The sequence below is a fragment of the Hippichthys cyanospilos genome, chromosome 6 (assembly GCF_059441005.1).
Source record: "Hippichthys cyanospilos isolate Australia breed blue-spotted pipefish chromosome 6, RoL_Hcya_1.0, whole genome shotgun sequence".
Classification (NCBI taxonomy): domain Eukaryota; kingdom Metazoa; phylum Chordata; class Actinopteri; order Syngnathiformes; family Syngnathidae; genus Hippichthys; species Hippichthys cyanospilos.
Window position 1 is genome coordinate 5,180,001 of NC_142374.1, and position 19,580 is coordinate 5,199,580.

The following is a 19,580-nucleotide window of genomic DNA, read 5'->3' on the forward strand; positions in this document are numbered from 1 at the left end:
ATCAGTTGCAGAAAAGAAAGATCAACCTTCCAATGACGGTACCAATACCTTTTCAAAATACAGTACAGTCGGCCCCCGGCTTACGAGCACCCTGATTTACGAACAATTCGCCTTACGAGCGTGGATCAGGGAGATTTTTGTCCTCCGCTTACGAACAAACCTCTCGCCTTACGAGCAATTCGACATGCCGGCCATTGAGTATGTAGAAATGTTCTCGTTTAATTGCGTCAATAAAATCAACAGTAGCGACATCATCAATCATCAGTAGATACTTGTGGTAGTAACGTGAACGCTATTGGTCTTACAACGTCACACTGACTGTCTCACTCACGGTGTCTAAATATATTACCATTTAAGTGTAGTGTTTGTACAGCTAAAGGGAAAAACAGCTGACATGAAATTAAATGTGCCGATTGCAGGACAAAGAATTGTCATTAGTTTAAATGTGTTTTTTTTTAAATTAATTGTCAATACATTCCAACCGTTTAAAAAAAAAAAAGCGAATAATTATCAGTCAGTCACGGAGATGCGAATATGCTATTGGTCGATTAAGGTCACCCGGTCTCACTCACGGAGATGCTATTGGCCGGCGTCACACGTCAATCACAGAAATGCCGATATGCTATTGGCCGAACGCCTTTATCTAGCTTGATGGGACAGGATGGAAGGAAGGAGAGAAAATTAGTGAAAAACGGAATGTTGTGAAGACTTTGCAAACTTTATCTGTTAGACATAGCTTCTAAAATTACTAGCAGCGGTAAAGAAAGAAATAAGAGGATGATGTTTTAGTATCTGCGTGATTTGCACCCTGACTGAAAGAGTTACTGTAACACTGTAAGACCAATAGCATATCTATCGCCGTGTTAACTTTGAGCGTTGGACTCTGCCTCCCTCTGCTTACACCCAGCTCAAGTCTCGTTGTTTCAAAGGTAAAAGCTATTTATCCATTGTATTTATTATATAATACAAGTGTACAGCAGATTATGTCACTCAATTTTAATACTATATGTATACAGTGTGTCGTTTTTACCTAAGGCTTTGGCGCGCGTTGCACGCATTCACGAATTAACATGGGTTTGGATTGCCCGCTATACGAGCAAATCGAGATACGAGCGTAGCCGCTGAACGGATTAAGTTCGTAACCCGGGGGCCCACTGTACTTGCAAATATTATTTGTAAATTATATTAGCAAAGTATGAAAATGTTTGCAATGTATTGTATTGTATTGTATTGCCACCAATGTACTTATGCAGGAAAGCAGGGCAAAGAAGAAGAAACCATGAGAGATATGCAGACTGATCCAACAGCAGAAATGGTAGGTAAAATAATAAAGCAATTCTTTGGCACTTTTAACTAACAGTTTGGTGGTGTGCTCATTCTCCCGCCTGATGTCACTTGGGATAGACCAAGTGAGCATACTGTATAAGGAGAGATGATGGATATACGGATTTTGTTGACTTTGAGTTTAAAATTACTTTTAAACTGATTTAGATTTAGAGTTTGAAATTTCAGTTAAACTTACTGGGATTTCATTTCTGGCATTTGTGTTTCCTTCTTGCCTAGCCCACAGTAGATACACTGCTCAATATGTTCACGGCATATGAAAAGTGTCAAGCCCAGGTGGAACACATTCTCCAACATTGGGATCGTGAGAACGGTTTGTTGCGGGTCCCACTTCCAGGTATGGATGGTCCAGGAGGCCCAGAGGAGGCCCCAGCAGAGAAACAGGTACTTGTCTGCTGTATTCTCACTTTAAAAGAAAAAAATATGTATTTTAAGGCCTCCCCAAATCCCCAATCATGGTTTTCTTATCATTTAACCACTGAATCCCAAATCCATTCGAAACAGGGTTCTTTACTTAAAAATATATCATTGTCCAAAAATTGAAAAATTCAATGTGATCATCAGATATACACTGTATATTGTTTAAAAACCTTTACCAAGCCATCATATTTACTTTTTGGAAACATAATCTTAGTCCACCAACACCGGCCAATGCACTAACTTAAACACGTGGAAAGATTTTCATTTTCAATTTATAATCACTTACTTTACTTCCAGGGGCCCTCATCATGGCCAATGGCAAAACCAAGGATGTTTTTTGGTGTTGTTGTTGTGTTTTTTTGTTTTTTGTTTTTTGCTTTTAGTAAACTTATAAACATGTTTTTTTTTTTGTTGGGTTTTTTTTTTTTTTTGCTTTTAGTAAACTTAGAAATCTGTCTATGTTGTATCCCTCACACTAGCCAGCTATCGTTAAAATAAAAAACGAGAGTTTCTCCAGTCTAGCATTCAACTTTGCCAAGTTAGTGGTAGCACAGCGTATGAGGCTAACAGCAAAATTAACTGCAAAGGCATTGATACAAATCTAATGCTCTTTGTTGGACAAACATCCCCAAACACTTAAGGATGGTTTAACAGTTTAATATAATGCTTGTTAGTTGGGTAAACATTCCAAAACACTTCTGGTAACTGGTTTACCAGCTTGCATTTTAGACGTTGCTGCGCACACCCCTCATACGTCACGTGTTGTTATTGTTAGGATTTCCGAGATGAGGCTCCCATGGAAGGGCCCTGAGGCCTCGCAAGTGAAAAATATCCACAATGGAATTCCTACACCCCTGGCTTGTTTCATGTTTATAAGTGAAGTTGTCCAAATGAAATTAAAGTTGTCTTTTCATCACCATACTGCCCCAAATATAAGATGCACTTTTTTCCCAAAAAACGAAGGCCAAAATTATGGGTGCATCCCAAATAGTAACCTAAAGATTAGATTTATTTTATTTTTTTTCATTCGGGCCTATTCAGGAAGATATATGTTGCCACAAAAGCCAAGTTTTCTTGCACAGATGGGCAATTATATATCAACCGTATTCTTACTTATCGCTACATCGCAAAGAAATGAAAAAACGACTGCTTCGAGCACATTCAACATTAAACTTGTGCAGCATTCACTAACCATTCACAAAGTGGGGAATTTGAAATACACTTAATCTGCAAAAATATATATCACTTACGGATATGAACGGAGAAAATATGAAGAATTTACAAAGATGGGATTGATTCTGTTTTTCTGTATGTGTATTCTTTTTTTTTATAGAATTCTGTAGCAAAAAAGAGCAAAAAATCCAGTAGCAAGATCCCGTCTCCCAATCATACGGATCCAGCCAAAGCAGAAAAGGCAGCAGAGAAACCAAATATCATCCCTCACATCGTTCTTAAAATCATCGGCAAAGACTATCCAGATGTATTTGAATTGCTCAAAAGAAAAGACCTACCTCCACTACATGAGGTGGAGCCAATAAATACCATTTTGTTTCCTGCATTTTTCATTCACCATGCCAGAATATTTCCTGTTCTTACCTTTGGTTTTCCACTTTGCATAGGTACTAGATGAGCTGGGTTTGGAAACGGGCACACTTTCTATTCCTCCACCTATTACATTCTCGGTGATTCATCTACCCAAAAATAGAGAGCGAGCAAAGAGACAACTGACCTGTAATTGTTTCACATTTTTGAGTCGCTCTGCAGGAGATGAACGAGATGAGAGGAAAGAGGAAGATGATGAAGATGTACAATCAACAAAGGTAAATTCTCCCAAAACCTGTATGCCCTTTTGATGAAGCAAGTGCTGTGTTGCAACCTTAATGTCATTGTAAATCAAAACACATTTTACCAGGTAAAGATTTTTCAATAACAGTTACATAAATGGTTCAGCAATTGCCTCAGTTATTTTTATTTAGTTTTATGTAGATTTGCAGTTTCTAAACCGCTAGAAAGATTAGAATTGAACTTGATCTCACCCCTTCCAAACTCGGCAACTTTCTGACCAAAGCCACTAATGTGATTATTCACAGAAATACATGCAGGTATAGTGACAAATATAAAATGTTCATATTGTGCCTGTTGATAAGCCTTTTCTTGTTGCAGTGTGGTAGGTGTCTGTTTGATTAAACCTAAAATTAGAGGCACGCATTGGGCCAGAGAAGAATGTTTATTTTTTCACAATTTATTTTAATAATATTGTACTACATACTTTATATTTATAACTTTCAGGTCATTGCACTTTAACATATATAATACAAAATAAAACAAAAATTAAAACAAATGCAACAACACTGATGAAGAACGAAAAATACTAAATCAATTTATTTATATATTTATTTATGTAACCTTTATTTAGCCAAGAATGTCTAATTGAGGCTAAAAATCTAATTTGCAAGAAAGTCCTGGCCAAGACACAACAAAATTTAAATTTACAACAGGATTGCATGCATATGAGCAAAATTACAGTATGAATAAAAATGACATCGAAATTAGATAACACACATACAGATGAGGCAATCTCAAGTGGTTTCAGTCTGTATTTAAAGCCATTCAGTGAAATAAATTGTATTAATTTCCAGTGCTTTTGTAACATATTGCATGTTGTGGGGTCAGAGAAGATGAAAACCCATTTTTTTCCTGATTCACTGCAAATGTTTTGGCTTGTTCATTTGTTTGAACAAACAAACAGACAAGCACAACTCAAGTTAAGGATATAGTCGTTTTTGTCCAAGCCTGTCATTAGCTTCTTAATTTTTAATGATTCTCGTGATCCACGTAGCATCCACGGCAGCATTCAATTTTATTGGTTCTTGTTCAGTTTCAAGTCAGTCCATATGAAGCAATGAAAAAGTGAATGTTAACGCTTTTAGGGAAACAATAAGGATGTGTCCCCTTTTCATATGTACGTAAATTCTGAGGTACCCATGAGCAAATTGTCTGTGTGCCCCGTCACATTGAAATATTCTTGTGCATGCCTCTTCTGTGTTTGTGTCATATGTGTTTGTGTGCTATAGACAGCAAAAGGTCGAAAAGCGAGTGCAAAGCTGAAGGAAAAAGACAAAAAGGGCAGAGAGAGTGCAAAGGGTGTAAAACGGCCTGCTGCTCTTCCCAAAGTCAAAACTTTAGATCAAACATCCACTCTTGTGTCTGCCGCAAGTGATATTGCTGAACAAGATCCCCATCTGGCAAGTGTGGAACAGAAACGCAACCAGAGGTATGAAAACAAAAAGCATACAAAAAATTAATAAATAAAACTAAAAAAAAAAAAATTGCAAGTGCTTCTTTTAAATCATCCCAAAATTGGTGAACGGCTGTATTTACTTCATTCTCAATACATTAATATAGACAATGTTCTATTGTAAGTTACTCTCAAACATTAATGATCATTTTTAATAACATTTTACGGAGGATTTAATTGTAACTTGTTGTTTTATTTACTATTGAAAGAACTTTTTTGTTAAGGTGTTTTTTTTATTTTATTTTTTTTTTCATTTAATTTTTTCAGCGCTGATTACAATAAGATTTTTTCAACTTTAAAAATTGTGACAATGATACGTCAGAGGTTAATTCTTTAGCAGTTGCAATGACAGTTTTCTTGGCTGCTATGCCAAATTTGAGCTACTATGTAATCCAGAATGGGCATATACCAGCACTGTACAACTAATTGTCAGGCATTTGTGGTCAGTTAAATTCAACAAAGCATGACTTTTATGTGTTTTCTAGTTTCTCCTTGAATTTTTGGAGCAATCAATCTTCTTAGGTGTTATGTACACCTCAAAAATGTGCTTGTTTACATCTTCTTTTAGCGCTTCCAGTTCCATCTCTTTTTGCAGACAACAGCATTGTGCTGAAGCATGTTCAATCTGTATCAATAAACAAGATATTTTTCTCTGCTCTTTGGCATCTTGGAAAATCTCTTTGTGTCTTTGTGTGCAGCCTCACAACATTTCGCTGGGTTGTACCAGCTAATGGACAAGTGATTTTGAAGATATGGTTTTACTCATGCTCCCCTGGGAAATTTGAACAGACCTTCAACTTTGAACTACTTGGGACTCACAGAGTCTACCAACTCCTCTGCAAAGGGATTTGCACATTTCCCTCATTCTGCAATGACTACAAGTCAGTCAGAGATACTGAACTGTATTAATGTGATTGTTTGTCTTTGCAAGATTTAAGTGAATTTATCTCTCAAAGCCTTCTTGGAATTATTAACAGAGATGAAAGTGATTTACAGATTGAGCCTATATATTTATGAGAAAATGTTTTTTTTTTTTTTTTCCATAGAGTTCTTTTCCCCTATTGTCGAGAAGTGCCAAAATTCATCCAAGGGATTAAGAGGACGTATGTTGTCAATCCTGGATTCTATGAGTTTGGACCATTACTTTGTAGCAAAACCAGAGACAAGTGAGAAGAGCAAAGAGTCTGGGACTGTGTGCGTGATTTCTCGATGCCTTACATTACTTGGATTTGTTTGTTCTCTAGATACAAGGATAATCGGTATCCAGAAAACACAGAGAGAATAGTGATCAAAAACAACTCCGGACTTGAAGCTGAGATTCAGTTCCATTTCCAGAATGACACACAGGCCATCACATACATGCTTGATCCCCCCAATATGACTTTGAAACCTGACCAAGAACAGGTAACGTTAACACGTCAAATAGCCTCCTAAATTTGACTGGTCTTTCCCAACAGCTACAGTACAGAAGAATGTTTTGTCACCACTTGCTATTTGATTTGGGCTAGCTATTGGTGCACCAGTGGTTCCTTTCTTTTTACATGGTTATGATTGTAGTTCCAACAGAGGTGGGCATTTTTTATTTTAGTTTTTTTTTCAGGTCCATCATTTACAGTCAGTTGGTGGGTACCATGGACCCCTTCCATCTTCGTCTGTGTTGTTTTTGGAAGTTTACCAAAATTGTAAACGTAGCTTCGTCATCCAAATATCAATGGCACTTCGGTCTTCACTTCCATCTCTCTGGAAAAAAATAAATGAATAAAATAGCGGTAATTCCTTCATTTGCATCACTTCAATATTTTTCAACCCCCTTCATCTTGTTAAATCAAATATTACAAACAAGAAAGGATCACCTCCAAAAAATGAAAACTCCTTAATATAAAAATAATAAACATTATAATATTGGCCCAAGATAAATGCAAAGCTACACCTTGAAGTCTTCTTTTAAACCAGTCATTCGTTGACTCAAATAAGACAACAACAAAAAAAAACACACTTGCGCAAAGAAATAACACTAAACACACACCACAATGCCCAGCAGACAGGAACTCTGAGCACAGGTGCACTGCAGTTTATATTAATGTACCCCCTCCAAGACTGACTGTAATCATACAAAGTCATGTGAGTACATGTTATCTTCCACATCTACAACAAACACAGCCCAAGTGAAAAGCAAGGTTTTGCTGAGCTCAATTTACCATGATTATTTACTAAAATGCAATTTTACTTTGCAATTGCTTAACTTCTAACTTGCATTTCCTGGCTACGAGCCACATAATATTGGTTATTTAAATGACATCACCTCTCTTTGCCACGAAGGAAGGCATCCCAATATGCTTTGCTCACCTATGTGTGTGTTTATTCATTCAATTCATATCTAAAAAGTAGAATAACATAACATAAATCCGAATACTTAATTCATAAAATTGCTTTTTACTTTAGGGTGACACCTAACAATTACCACTACAGATGAAAATGATATACATGTCTAATTTTAAGTCAATACCTGTATATCAATGTAGGTTGTGAGATTTTTACTGTACTTGGAGAAATGAGAGTTTTCATATAATGCAGAATTGTTTTTTCGTCATATCAGGAGTTGACTGTCTGGGCTTATCCAACAACTCCAGGAGAAATCAAGGACAATGTTGTGTGCTGTATCAAGGACAATCCAGAGGTTTTCACCATCGCGCTCTCCTGCTTGGGAGTGAGACCAGAGCTGGAGCTAGAAAGCAAGCGCTTGCATTTCAACAGGGTTTTACTTCACAGGTACAGTTGTTTTGTGGAAAATCATGATCCGTCAACTGTATTTTCAATGTTTCAGAGCCTTTTCCTTTAACATAATATTATGCTGAATATCCTCTGCACAAAAGGCAGGAGAGTCGAAGTGTGAAGATCCACAACAGGACACCTCTGCCAATATCTTGGAGAATTCATGGGTTGGAGGAACTTGGCGATGAATTTAGCATATCCCAGGACCACAGTGTTGTTTTACCAAACTCCTCCCTTCTCTTGAGCTTGCACTTTTTGGCCAAAAAGCCATTAAATATCAAAAAGCAATTACGCCTTGAGGTAAGCTACAATTCTGCATATCTTCATGACATTGTTGGGAGTGGGTAGTATTAATCAGAGCAGGCTCACCCTTCCTCTGTATGTGCTGTTTTTCAGGTGTCAGATGCAGAAAATATTTTGGGAGTCTTATACACGGACAAAATACAGGTCTCTGCAGAAGCCTTTGATATAGCCATGGACATCACACCAGGTACAAATCTGAAATGTCAAAATGTACAAAAATGTACGCAAATTACATTAAGTCAATCATGAAACTGGATTACACAAGCTATTAATATCAAGGCAAATACCTTGCACAAACGAAAATGTGAACGAGCTAAACACATACAGGACAGTCCTATATAACCCGATGAAGAAAAGAACTGATTTTAGCATGTTATCCACAGTTAGAAGTTGTTGGATCAACAAACAAACTTATTTGGGGCATATGATCATATATCAACATTCTTACAAGGAAAGTACAACTTACAGACAATCGTAGGCCAGATTTTACAGAGGCAAATCAACGTGTGCGTCATTGACTGACTGCTCTCAAAACCACACCATCCTTCTCACTACAAAATGTAGTATCAACAGCGGCCAGAGGGTGCCAAAAACAAAGATCAGGCCAAACAAAGCACAAATAAATGAACTGTTCCACTAAATAAGTTCCAAAACATTATTTCAGGTGCGGCCCACGCGACCCGGTACCATTTGATCCACGGACCGGTACCGGGCTGTTGACTGGTGGATTGGGACCACTGATATAGTGGACATTTTGTATGTGTTAAATGGTATAGAATTAACACATCCAATACTGTTATCATTCTGTGGCAGATGGCTGTCTGGACTTTGGAACCATAAAAGTCTTTGAAGAGGTAGAACGTACCATCAAACTGAAAAACCAAGGAAAATATGAATTTGTATACAAGTAAGTTTCAATAACTGCATTGTTACAGAAGAATTTGTGTTGTAATACTGAACCCTTCCTGAGTACCCTTTTCTTTTTATCATAGAATTTTAGTTGGGGACAAAAACCCCAACCTAATATCAGCATTCTCAATGTCCCCTGCAACTGGTACCTTAATTCCTCGCAAAAAGTACACATCAATTCAGATTGTCTGCAAACCTAAGAAGGAAGTCTCAGTCACAGACAAGCCTGTGCTCTCCTGTCAGGTACGGCAGTGCTTATGCAGAAATTCAAAATTAGCAACATGATAGCAATGTTGCCAATTTGAAATGCCTAGTTTTGAGGAAAAACACATTTAATGTTTTGCCACATTCATCTTTCAAATGTCCATAACAAGTGCACTCATTGCCTCAAAACGTTGTGCAACAAAAAGATTAGGTGTCCTTTTCCTACTGTAATTCTTTCTCTACGTGGTTGAAAAGTAGTCTGACTTTTAATTGGTGAAATTTCCTCAATTTTTTTATTTTATTTTTGTATTATTATTTAGGGTTAAGGTTATTTAAGTTATTTATCTGATCACTGTGAATTATCTTTCATAAAACAAAGGGTGCCAACAATTTTGACCTCGTATGTACTGTACTAGTGCAGATATACAAGCACATATATGATGTATGTTATTATTAATTTAAATTATCATATAATTTATTATTATTTATTTACATAACTTATAGTAATCTTTTGGTATATTTAACAAATATATGAATTAATAATTGTTTCTTTTCAGCAGATCTAAAGCTGTGTATTCTGAGTTGTGCAGCTGACATAGACTACTGACCAAAATTGTGTAGAACTGATTCAAGAGAAAGCAAATAGGAGCCATATAATGAGACATTATACTGTATTCATTTCAACTTCTGAATGCTGTTAAAATGTATACATTCATTTAAGTGATGATATAATTAAATTTGTCTATTTCAGGTGATTGAACCCACCATTGGAGATGGAGGACATATCGTAGCCATTTTGCCCATCAATGTTTCAGTCCAATCTGTCTTTTCCAGGTTTTCTTTCCCCTCATATTAAATGCAAACACTGATTAAAAAAAAATCTTTGTTTCTTACATGTGTGGTTGTAATCATTTTGGTAATGCAATGATTACAGCATTTTAATATTTTTGTATAGGTACACAATATCACCTTCATGTGACATCAACTTCGGTCCTCTCGTTTATGGCTGCAAAAAAAGCCAGACCGTTATTATTGAGAACAACGGAATATTCGAAACTCAATACACCATCTCAGCTGTGGGCATCGGCATTTGCCCACGAGCAAAGCAGGGGTAGGTGTATCCATTAAAAAAAAAAAAAAAAAAAATCTTTGTGTGCAGTGCACTGTATTTTCATTGTATTTGTTTTTTCATAGTTTGTCCCCAATGTCACTATTCAGAGGTGATACCATACACGGGTAAATTGTACTTTATGTTGTTTTGTGATGGTTACAGTGGTAAGAAAGCCGCTCGAGAGAGCGCTTCAGAGAAATCTCATACACCTGGCACCAAAATGAGGAGTGAGTCCTTCCAGAAAGATTCAACCGTCTCGCAGGTGAGAGACTAATTAAGTTTTAGTTTGACCTCTTTGAGTCCCATCTTGTTTGCGTTTTTGGACGGATCTCACATTTTGCAATGTTTTGTACAGCCATGTAAACACAGTGACCTAGACAAGATCATAAAAACCTATAGGAAATCGCAACTGTAACAGACCAGACGGAGTATTTATGGTAATCAACAAAATGTGTGTCACAAGAATTGCAATCATACTGGCCATGGTGTTTCGTATGAGTCTGCATCAGAGTTCCCATGACATCTGGCAGGTGATTTCTAAGCCTGTTTTAAACAACTCAAAATGTTGTTGTCAAATTTGCTATAGTTCAGTATCAGTGTGCGACACATTCTGGAGAGGATAATTTCACAATCTTTTCAGGGTTTGTGTACTTGGCTTTCAAAGGGGTTTGTTGTATTGGTCCATTATTAATCAAAGAAATCCCTAGGTTTGTCTTCATGAACAGATTGCTGCAACATAAAAGGTAATGAAATCGGAAATGTATAGATTAATTGTGCACTGAAAAATAGCAATGCAGAAAAATAACTCATTACTTAAAAATATATGAATAAGAAATTGACCTCCTCTGACACATGGCACAAACTCCATACTGCTTTTTGCTGAAAATAGTTCTCTGGGCCTGGAAAAAGATCCCGCCAGTCTTCTCTAGACAATGTGACCAGCATTGCCTCGCTGATGTTTGCACCTGCAATGGAAAACACATATCAAAATAAATCAGTACCCTGACAGGTGTATATTTGACAATAATTGAACAGCGTGACTCATTCATTACTTCTCTTTACTCTAAAGGCAGTAACTTAATCATTTTACATTTAGTGTAAATGCACATTCTACTTTGAAACCTTGTAGGCCGATGTTCAGAAGTATGACGAAGTCACAAATGCAATGAATAAGCAAGTCTCAAGTCATAAATTTCAAGTTTTAAGCTAATGTGGTAGAGACCATATGAGTCAAAGGTCAAAGCTAAACAAAAATCTAATCATCTACCCCAATTCTGATATAGCTCTCCTCAAATTAAAAACATTACAAATGATTCAGAATCCATTTTTAAATATTTTCTTATTTTATTATTATGAATATGACATTTTTGAATAAAGGATTATTGACGTTATTTCAAGAACTGCAAAACGAAACAAAAATGATTAATGTGAACTATACAACTCTATAATTGTTGTGTAGTTCTACTTTTTCTTGAAATAGGATTTGAATACAAGATGCGTCTTTACCGTCGCCCAAAAGCCATATTTTCTAAGCCGCTTTTTGAACGTACCTTCAACATATCGTAATGAGAAAATATGGCACCTCGATTCATTCAGCTTTTATTTTTTTGAGTCTGCAACTTGAAGTACGGTGTGCCCTTTGTATGGGTTACAGTAATTATGGAATTAGACCCCGTTATTTGCCTCAAAATACGGTGAGCCGTATGCTGTGGAAAATACGGCGTTGTCATCTCACATTTTGCGTTGTTGCAGGCGTGAACAAGCTGCATTTATTTACCGCCAATAGAAGTAGCTCCTCTCGTTCCCTTTAAAATCGGCCTATGAGTGGCGCGCAGTCCTTGACATGGCAGAAAGGGAAACTGCTAAGTCAACATAGGATATTGAAGCATACACATTTTGTTTATAGGGAAATGCAAGTCCCCTGCCCTCCATAGTTGTATCATGGCCACTGGAAGGATTTAAAATTTATATAATAAAGATAAGCAGTAGTCGACTCTGTGGAGCAGTGGTTAGCACATCTGCCTCACAGTTCAGGGACCCGAGTTCAAATCCACTTCGCTCTGGCCTTCCTGTGTGGAGTTTACAAGTTTTCGCCGAGCCCGCGTGGGTTCTCTCCGGGCACTAAGGCTTCCTCCCACATTCGAAAAACATGCATGGCAGGCGTATTGGTGTCAGGTTCATTTGTCAGACGTTCGTAAGAAATTGTACACAAAAAAGGAGACAAGGCAATCTTGCCAACTCATGCATGAGGGGAGCGAAGAGGAACCGGCCAAGGACAATTCTACTGCGCTCTGCCAATCTCTCCGACTCCCCTTACTTTTATTTGATACAGAGATCCCTAACTACATGAAGGTCCCGGCCCTCAAGAGGCAGGAAAAAACGCAAGACTATGGCCGGGACCTTGTGTACTTGTACTTCTATGTGTGAGCATGTGGGTGAGAAACTAATGCATGTATGAAAAAATACGTAGCGAAACATTCTGATAATGCATAGCAAAAACATCGATAAGAGCTCCGACTGGCAGGCTTGAGCGGCCTTCCTTCTGCTTGAGAGAAAACAATGACGAGACAGTTCTTTTCCCACAAACAGTGCACTCATTCTCCCAGCGTACCATCAACATACGTAGCAGTACATCAGCAGTTTATTTATTCATTATTATCATTCAGTATATATTTATTCATTCACACAGCAAAGCATTTCTTCATTGTGAGCATTAATATTTTGTAGCAAATGTATAATCATTATATCTACAACTATTCTAACAATAGTTATTCTAACAATTGGCCACACAAAATTATCCTTAGGTATGATTGGGTGCGCGAATGGTTGTTTGTCTCTCTGTTCCCTGCAATTGGCTGCCAACCAGTGCAGGGTGTCACTTGCCTAATGCCCAGAGGATAGGCACCAGCAAGGTTGTGACCCTTGTTAGTATAAGCGGCTTAAGAAAATGTATGGCTGGAAGACTAGTCGTGATTATGTGTATAATAAATTGTCTTTTGCATTGTTTCAGAGGTTTTGATTCATGTTGTTGTCAGCTTTATGAACATAATATGACAACATCCACCCGATCGTGGCTCAAAATTGTTTTAATTTTTTGTTGAATGAAGACTTTTGCCATGGATTGATGCATTTAATTCATTTTAAAGTCCTCAAACTTCAATATTTGTCAACAAATAATGATACTTATATGATTGGAATCCTTCTTTGAAAGATTTGTCCCGTAAATCGATTTGAAATTTTACATAATATACCGTAGCTGTACAAGAAATGCATGTTAGTTTTCTGCTCATTTTACATCCAAACCTCGCCGTGCTTTTTCTGCAATCCAGAATCGACTCACAACAGGGGTATTCGCAGTGTTCCCTTCCCAGGGAACAATGCAACCAAGGACCCGGCAGCCTGTAACAGTTGAGTGTTTAGCTGAACAGCTTGGCAGCTGGAGCCAAAACTTGCTTATTGACATCAGTGGCCGTGACCCCTCAGATCACCCTGATGGCATACCATACAAACTGATAGCTGAAATATGTAAGCCAGGTGGGTACTGCTTCGAGTCACTCTTACACCTCTTTAAATTGTAGGCCGGTTTATTGATTGACACTTTCTTTTTTTTGTCACACAGGAATCGTGTTGGACATGGCTTCTATCTTTGAGGAACACTTTTTATGTCAAAGCATCAGTCAGCTATCATCCGAACCATTCCTCAATGCTGAACAAGTTTTTATCCTGGAAGAGAATAAGTTCATTTTCAACAAAATCCTTGTGGGGCGAACTTCTCAGGCTCGCTTAAAACTCACCAACAACAGCAAGGTTCCTTACACGCTCAACTTGGGCATTAGATATGTTGGCATTAAGGTAAAGATCAGTTGGCTCTGCATGGAATATAGTATCCATAATGAAGAATACATAAAATCTCTATTATTGCTTTTCAGATGTCTGGTACTGTGGATGTTTTTGAATTGTCTTCTTCAACTGTGTTTGTTCCCGGCCAATCCCATGCATTCACTTCTTTGAGCTTCACACCAAATACGATGCAGCTCTACAATGCTGTCTTAGAAGCCACTTTTGATAAAAGTAGCAGGTAAGCCTCAGAATTATATTTTAAAATCTTTTCTAAGAAGCACATTCATAGTGATTATATCCCCTCTCTTTGTTGAAGAATAACAACAAGCCTAAAGAGCAAAGTTCTGGAGTTTGACATCGTTGGTGAAGGCTGCCTTCCAGTTGTGTCCGTGATACGTCCAGCCAGTAAATCAAATCCAGTCTTGCCGTTCAGAAGAATCTTAGTTGGCCGTACTATTTCCCTACCCTTGGTGCTGTTAAATGATGGCAATGTGCCAACACAGGTGACAGATTACACATTCTGGTATTGCTTTATTTGATTGTCAATACAGCATACTGTGTGCCCCCAAATATTCTGTTTTGATTTTTATTTGGTCAAACAATTATATATTCTTTATCATTTGTGTTAAGTTTTTACAATCCTAATGTTTGTGTTTTAAAGGTCCAGATTGACATGACAGATAAACACCGTGTGCTAACAATAAAAGGGACTCCTAAAAACAAATGTGATATCCAATTCTCCCAATTTGAAGACATCTTTGATTCCGGTATAAAATAAATATATATATATATATATATATATATATATATATATATATATATATATATATATATATATATATATATATATATATGTTTATGGGCATTAGGGCATAGGGGCAACAGTCTTCATTCAGTTCTTCTTCTCAACAGCACCTCGCTTAGTCCACAGAGCATGCCTGAAACTTGATGTCAATGAGAAGGTTGAATTTGAGGTCACGTTGTCATCTAATGAACCTCTGAAGGTGGAAGACAAGATTTCAGTGCAAGTAAAGGACAGCCTTTACAGCAATACCACAATACAAGTAACTGGAGAGGCTTACCAGCAACTCGTCAGTCTCGACAATATCAGAAAGCCACCACCGGAAATAAATCCAAACTATGATGAGGAAGGTAAGACTTAAAGCTATTGCAAGCAGCAAATATTACATGTGAAGAGGTGGGGTGAGTACAATTAGGAGACTGTCCCATTGTAAATTATTAGTCCACAGTGAAATGTTACATTTGTTGTTTAGGTTTTCATGTTTGCAATTAAAAATGCTCCTAGTTGTTCTGAGTAGTTTGAATTATTTACCAACAATCTCACAGGAAAATCTACCAAAAATCTCACAGAAAAAAATCTAATAAATTCATTTTATCTGAGGCTAATGCTGTTATCTGACACTGTAGTTCTCAACCTTTTTTCAGTAATGTGAAATATTTTTTTCTGCCAAGTACCCCTTAACCAGTGCAAGCATTCATGGGTTAGAAAAACAAATAAAATTAAATTAAAAAAAAAGAAAAACAAAGCATGCCAACAGTAACTGATTTATTACACTTCAGACCCTTTCAAACTTCATTTGTATTGGTCCACAAAAAAAACACAAAACACAAACCCAAAAAAATCTAAAGTGCCCTCTTTTGGATCATAGAAGAATTCTGTTATCAAAAATAAATAACTTAATTATTAATAAATATATTAAAAAAGTGTCAGACCTGTTCTCAAAAAAAGAATATAGATGTAGATGAACATACATTTTCAGAAATGATGATGATTGGGCAGCCATTCAGAGCCATAATGAGGATATTTCTGAAGCAGCAAAGTTAAAAGTATTTGATTAACTACTCAGAGTTTTTATTTTGCCATGTTTTTAATCAGCATTTTTACGTCTCCACAGATTATTCCGACTTGCTCCATTTTGGTTACTGCCATGTGGCTTGCCCTGTCAGAGCGAGCTTCACTTTGATCAATCACAGTAGCAGTAACCAGGTGGTGAGGTTTGAGTGGCCCGCTGATGACTCCAATCTGACCTTTGCACCACAGGTAAAGTGTGGAGAAGTGTTCTCTCGAAATGTAAAATTGCATTTATTTATGTTGTTTTTGTGAATCTCATGCCTTTCTTCTAAGTTTGTGTCTTGAGAAATAAAGCTAGTACATAAATAGTTTTCATTTTGGAGTTTTATTATAAAAACTAAAGGTGAATTGGAGCCTGTCAAAGCTCACTTTATGCAAGTGATTAACGTAGAACTAGGTTATTAATGTATACAGTACAATATGCGATATTTGCTTATTGTAAAATTGGTATAATGCAATACAAATAACAATATTTACTCATACACTTTAACATACATACTGGTAAATATATTTTTTCAACAGATGGGTAGGGGATTATCTGTCAAAGCTTCAACGAGGAGGGTAAGGTGGTGTAAGGTTGTGGACCCATATGCAGGGAGGCAGGTTGCGCTCTCAAAAAAATAGTTTAATATGAAGGAAGATAACAAGGTGGACAACTACATACAAAGTACTAAACAAAAATTCAGAAATAAATTTACTACAAACGAACTTGAAAACAGACTCGGAGAAACACTAGAATAAACCTAATGGAAAATAACTGAACATCAAAAGAGCAACAACATTTCAACATTGACCCGACAAGAACTGAAAGGAAATAGGAAATTAAAGACACACAAAAATGATGAAACAAACAAGGAACACCTGGGCATGACAAAATAGGAACAGTTAGCTGATTGGCAGACACACAGAAAGCGGGTCAATGAGGATAAATGGACGCAGTCACACTGACGGGACACTGACACAAGGGGCAACAGAAACATTAACTAAGAACAAAAAAACCAACCACCCAGAACGTGAAAAGACAAATCAGAAACCCACAAAAGCGTGGAACGGAACAGAAAACACCTATACCAACCTAAAACAACAGATACCACCCCAGAATATAGCACTATCTTATTCTGCTCTCTTGTAAATGTCCAAAGTGGAAACACCTTTACTAATGAACAAGCACCAATAGATGACAACAATGCCCCATTTTAGATATGAGAGCAACAGACTTTGAGAGTCTCCTGGAAGAAACCGCAGAATTTTGTCAGCCTACCTTATTTCTTTTGCTGATTATAAAAGAACAAGAGGCAGAAAGGAGAACTTTATTTTCCTTTGTGAACCATTGAACACATAATTGGGTATTTGAAATGTTAAAATTCTCTAAAATGGCTCACAATGAAAAAAAAAAGATATTCGTAGACTCGTTTGGTTTTGGGGGTAATTCTTTACATCTGTGTACAAGATGTTAATGACTGTTTTTTTTATTCTTTATTTATAGCTTTTGGAATATTATGTGTTCATTTGGGGAGTGCCAAAAAACTCGATTCACATAAGAATCGGGATTCTCATTTACTACCATTTAAATCTATTTAAAACGTCACTGAATCCATCCATTTTCTATCGCGGCTTATTCTTGCTAGGGTTGATGTCTTGCTGGTGCCTATCTTAGTTGTCCTCGGGCAGTAGGCGGTCACACCCTGGACTGGTTGTAGGCCAATTGCAGGGTGCACAGAGATGAACAAACATTTATACGCACAATCAAAGGCAATTTAGAAAACACATAAAACACAAACACATCAATAAAACCATGCCAATGCCCTGAGAAGACCCGCGCAAGCACAGGGAGAATGTGCAAACTCCGTACAGGAGAGATAAACAAACCGGTGCATATTTCATGCTTTGCCCATACTCTCAATTTAGCTGCATTTCCATATCTTTTTTTGGCATAAATATACTGAGATTATTTATATATAGAGTGGACCCCTGGGGTACAACATCCCTGCCTTACGTTTTTTTTTCATCTTACGGCATGATCTGCGGCATTTTTTCGTCCCCTCTTTATGGTATTTTTTTTATTTTTTTAAAGGTTGGACACCTGCATGCGGGCTGTTCCAAGGAAGTGACAATCATCTTCTACGCCAAAGCGCGAGTGACACTAACAAGACAGCAAATTGCATGCAAGATTTGTCAGGTGACATTCCAACAGCCATTGGATCAGGTTCCTGACTGGGATGACCAAAAGAAGACATCACAGTCTTCATGGACACAACCACAGCAAACTGGAAAGAATAAGGTATGCCTGTTGAGATGCCTAATCCTCTTACTTGTTGACTGCAGAAAACTAGGCATCTAAATACAGAACTGTTTGTGTTTGGTTACGCACAGAAATACAGTTCTGAGCCAGTATGCACTGTGGTCAAAGGCTCAGACTGGGATTTGCATTTACGTATCAGTGCAATTTGTGACTTTGTAAAGTTCAGCTGCAACACATCAACCATCCGATTCAGCGACACCTTGGCTTACCAAAGCAGCACTGATCAGTAAGTTGCTCTGCTACCCCCCCCTCGTAAGTTTAACGTAATATTAAAAAGTCTTCAGCCATTTTGAAGCACTAAGAAATTAATAGTATAGCTGTCATTTGATACCTAAATTATTTTTGATGTGCAATTAATACCTATAAAACACAGGTGTCAAACTTCGATCCTCTAGGGCCGGTGTCCTGCATTTTTTCAAGGTTTCTCTGCCCAAAACACCTGATTCTGATGATTCACTCATGAGCAAGAGAGAAGGATTGATAACATACAGGAGATCGGCTCTCGAGGACTCGAGTTTGACATTTATGCTTTAAAAAGACATTTTGCCATTTGCTGTCAGCTGAAAATCACACTACGTGTGGTCAAGGCTCAGCTAACAGCCAATCTTGCTCACCTGTTTTCTGGGTTTGTTCGTGGGACATTCACAAGCTTGAGCCATGATGTCCTTTTCAGTCGACAGCAGATGGAGAACATTGTTTTTGAACGTGTTAATTGTACATGAAAATTCATTTAGTTATCATATTATGGGCAAAATATTCATTTATTACTCTTGAAAATGGTTACTTCAGTATCACAAAACCCCATATTGATTTTACTTCAGAAAGCATCAGCGATTACATTATTTTTAAATTGCCAGTGTGCTTGAATTATGAACTTAAAATGTCAATTTCTTTGTTTGGTGTGTGTGCAGAGTGCAGGTAGTTAATGAGGGTGCTGTCAAACTGGAATTTTCCTGGCAAGTCTTGATAGATTCAAGCAGCTGCCCAGTCAGCCAAAACCAAGAAGGTAAACAGTAAACTTAATTTTGATTGAGAAGAGCTGCAAGCTTGACAGACGCTGTGGGGTTGTGTGTGTGTGTGTGTGTGTGTGTGTGTGTGTGTGTGTGTGTGTGTGTGTGTGTGTATATATATATATATATATATATATATATATATATATATTGGAGAGGAGAGCAGGTGTGTTGTAACAGAGAATGCGGGTGAC

The 19,580-nt window shown here is 37.3% G+C and overlaps 1 protein-coding gene across 1 annotated transcript in view; it reads left to right on the forward strand.

The window, feature by feature from the left end:
* Positions 1-19,580, forward strand: part of hydin (HYDIN axonemal central pair apparatus protein) — a 72,030-nt gene that overhangs the window by 41,038 nt on the left and 11,412 nt on the right. The window contains exons 45-71 of the mRNA XM_088416562.1: positions 1-38; positions 1,254-1,315; positions 1,564-1,728; positions 3,098-3,289; positions 3,384-3,584; positions 4,839-5,038; positions 5,761-5,943; positions 6,109-6,228; positions 6,307-6,466; positions 7,659-7,831; positions 7,936-8,134; positions 8,231-8,324; positions 8,951-9,044; positions 9,130-9,289; positions 10,002-10,084; positions 10,206-10,361; positions 10,524-10,623; positions 13,691-13,895; positions 13,981-14,213; positions 14,291-14,439; positions 14,518-14,704; positions 14,863-14,968; positions 15,114-15,353; positions 16,118-16,263; positions 18,149-18,355; positions 18,448-18,602; positions 19,288-19,382. The exon at positions 1-38 is cut by the window's left edge and continues 44 nt beyond it. Coding sequence (XP_088272688.1) covers positions 1-38; positions 1,254-1,315; positions 1,564-1,728; positions 3,098-3,289; positions 3,384-3,584; positions 4,839-5,038; positions 5,761-5,943; positions 6,109-6,228; positions 6,307-6,466; positions 7,659-7,831; positions 7,936-8,134; positions 8,231-8,324; positions 8,951-9,044; positions 9,130-9,289; positions 10,002-10,084; positions 10,206-10,361; positions 10,524-10,623; positions 13,691-13,895; positions 13,981-14,213; positions 14,291-14,439; positions 14,518-14,704; positions 14,863-14,968; positions 15,114-15,353; positions 16,118-16,263; positions 18,149-18,355; positions 18,448-18,602; positions 19,288-19,382 — 4,103 coding nt within the window. The remainder of the gene's footprint in view (positions 39-1,253; positions 1,316-1,563; positions 1,729-3,097; positions 3,290-3,383; positions 3,585-4,838; positions 5,039-5,760; positions 5,944-6,108; positions 6,229-6,306; positions 6,467-7,658; positions 7,832-7,935; positions 8,135-8,230; positions 8,325-8,950; positions 9,045-9,129; positions 9,290-10,001; positions 10,085-10,205; positions 10,362-10,523; positions 10,624-13,690; positions 13,896-13,980; positions 14,214-14,290; positions 14,440-14,517; positions 14,705-14,862; positions 14,969-15,113; positions 15,354-16,117; positions 16,264-18,148; positions 18,356-18,447; positions 18,603-19,287; positions 19,383-19,580) is intronic.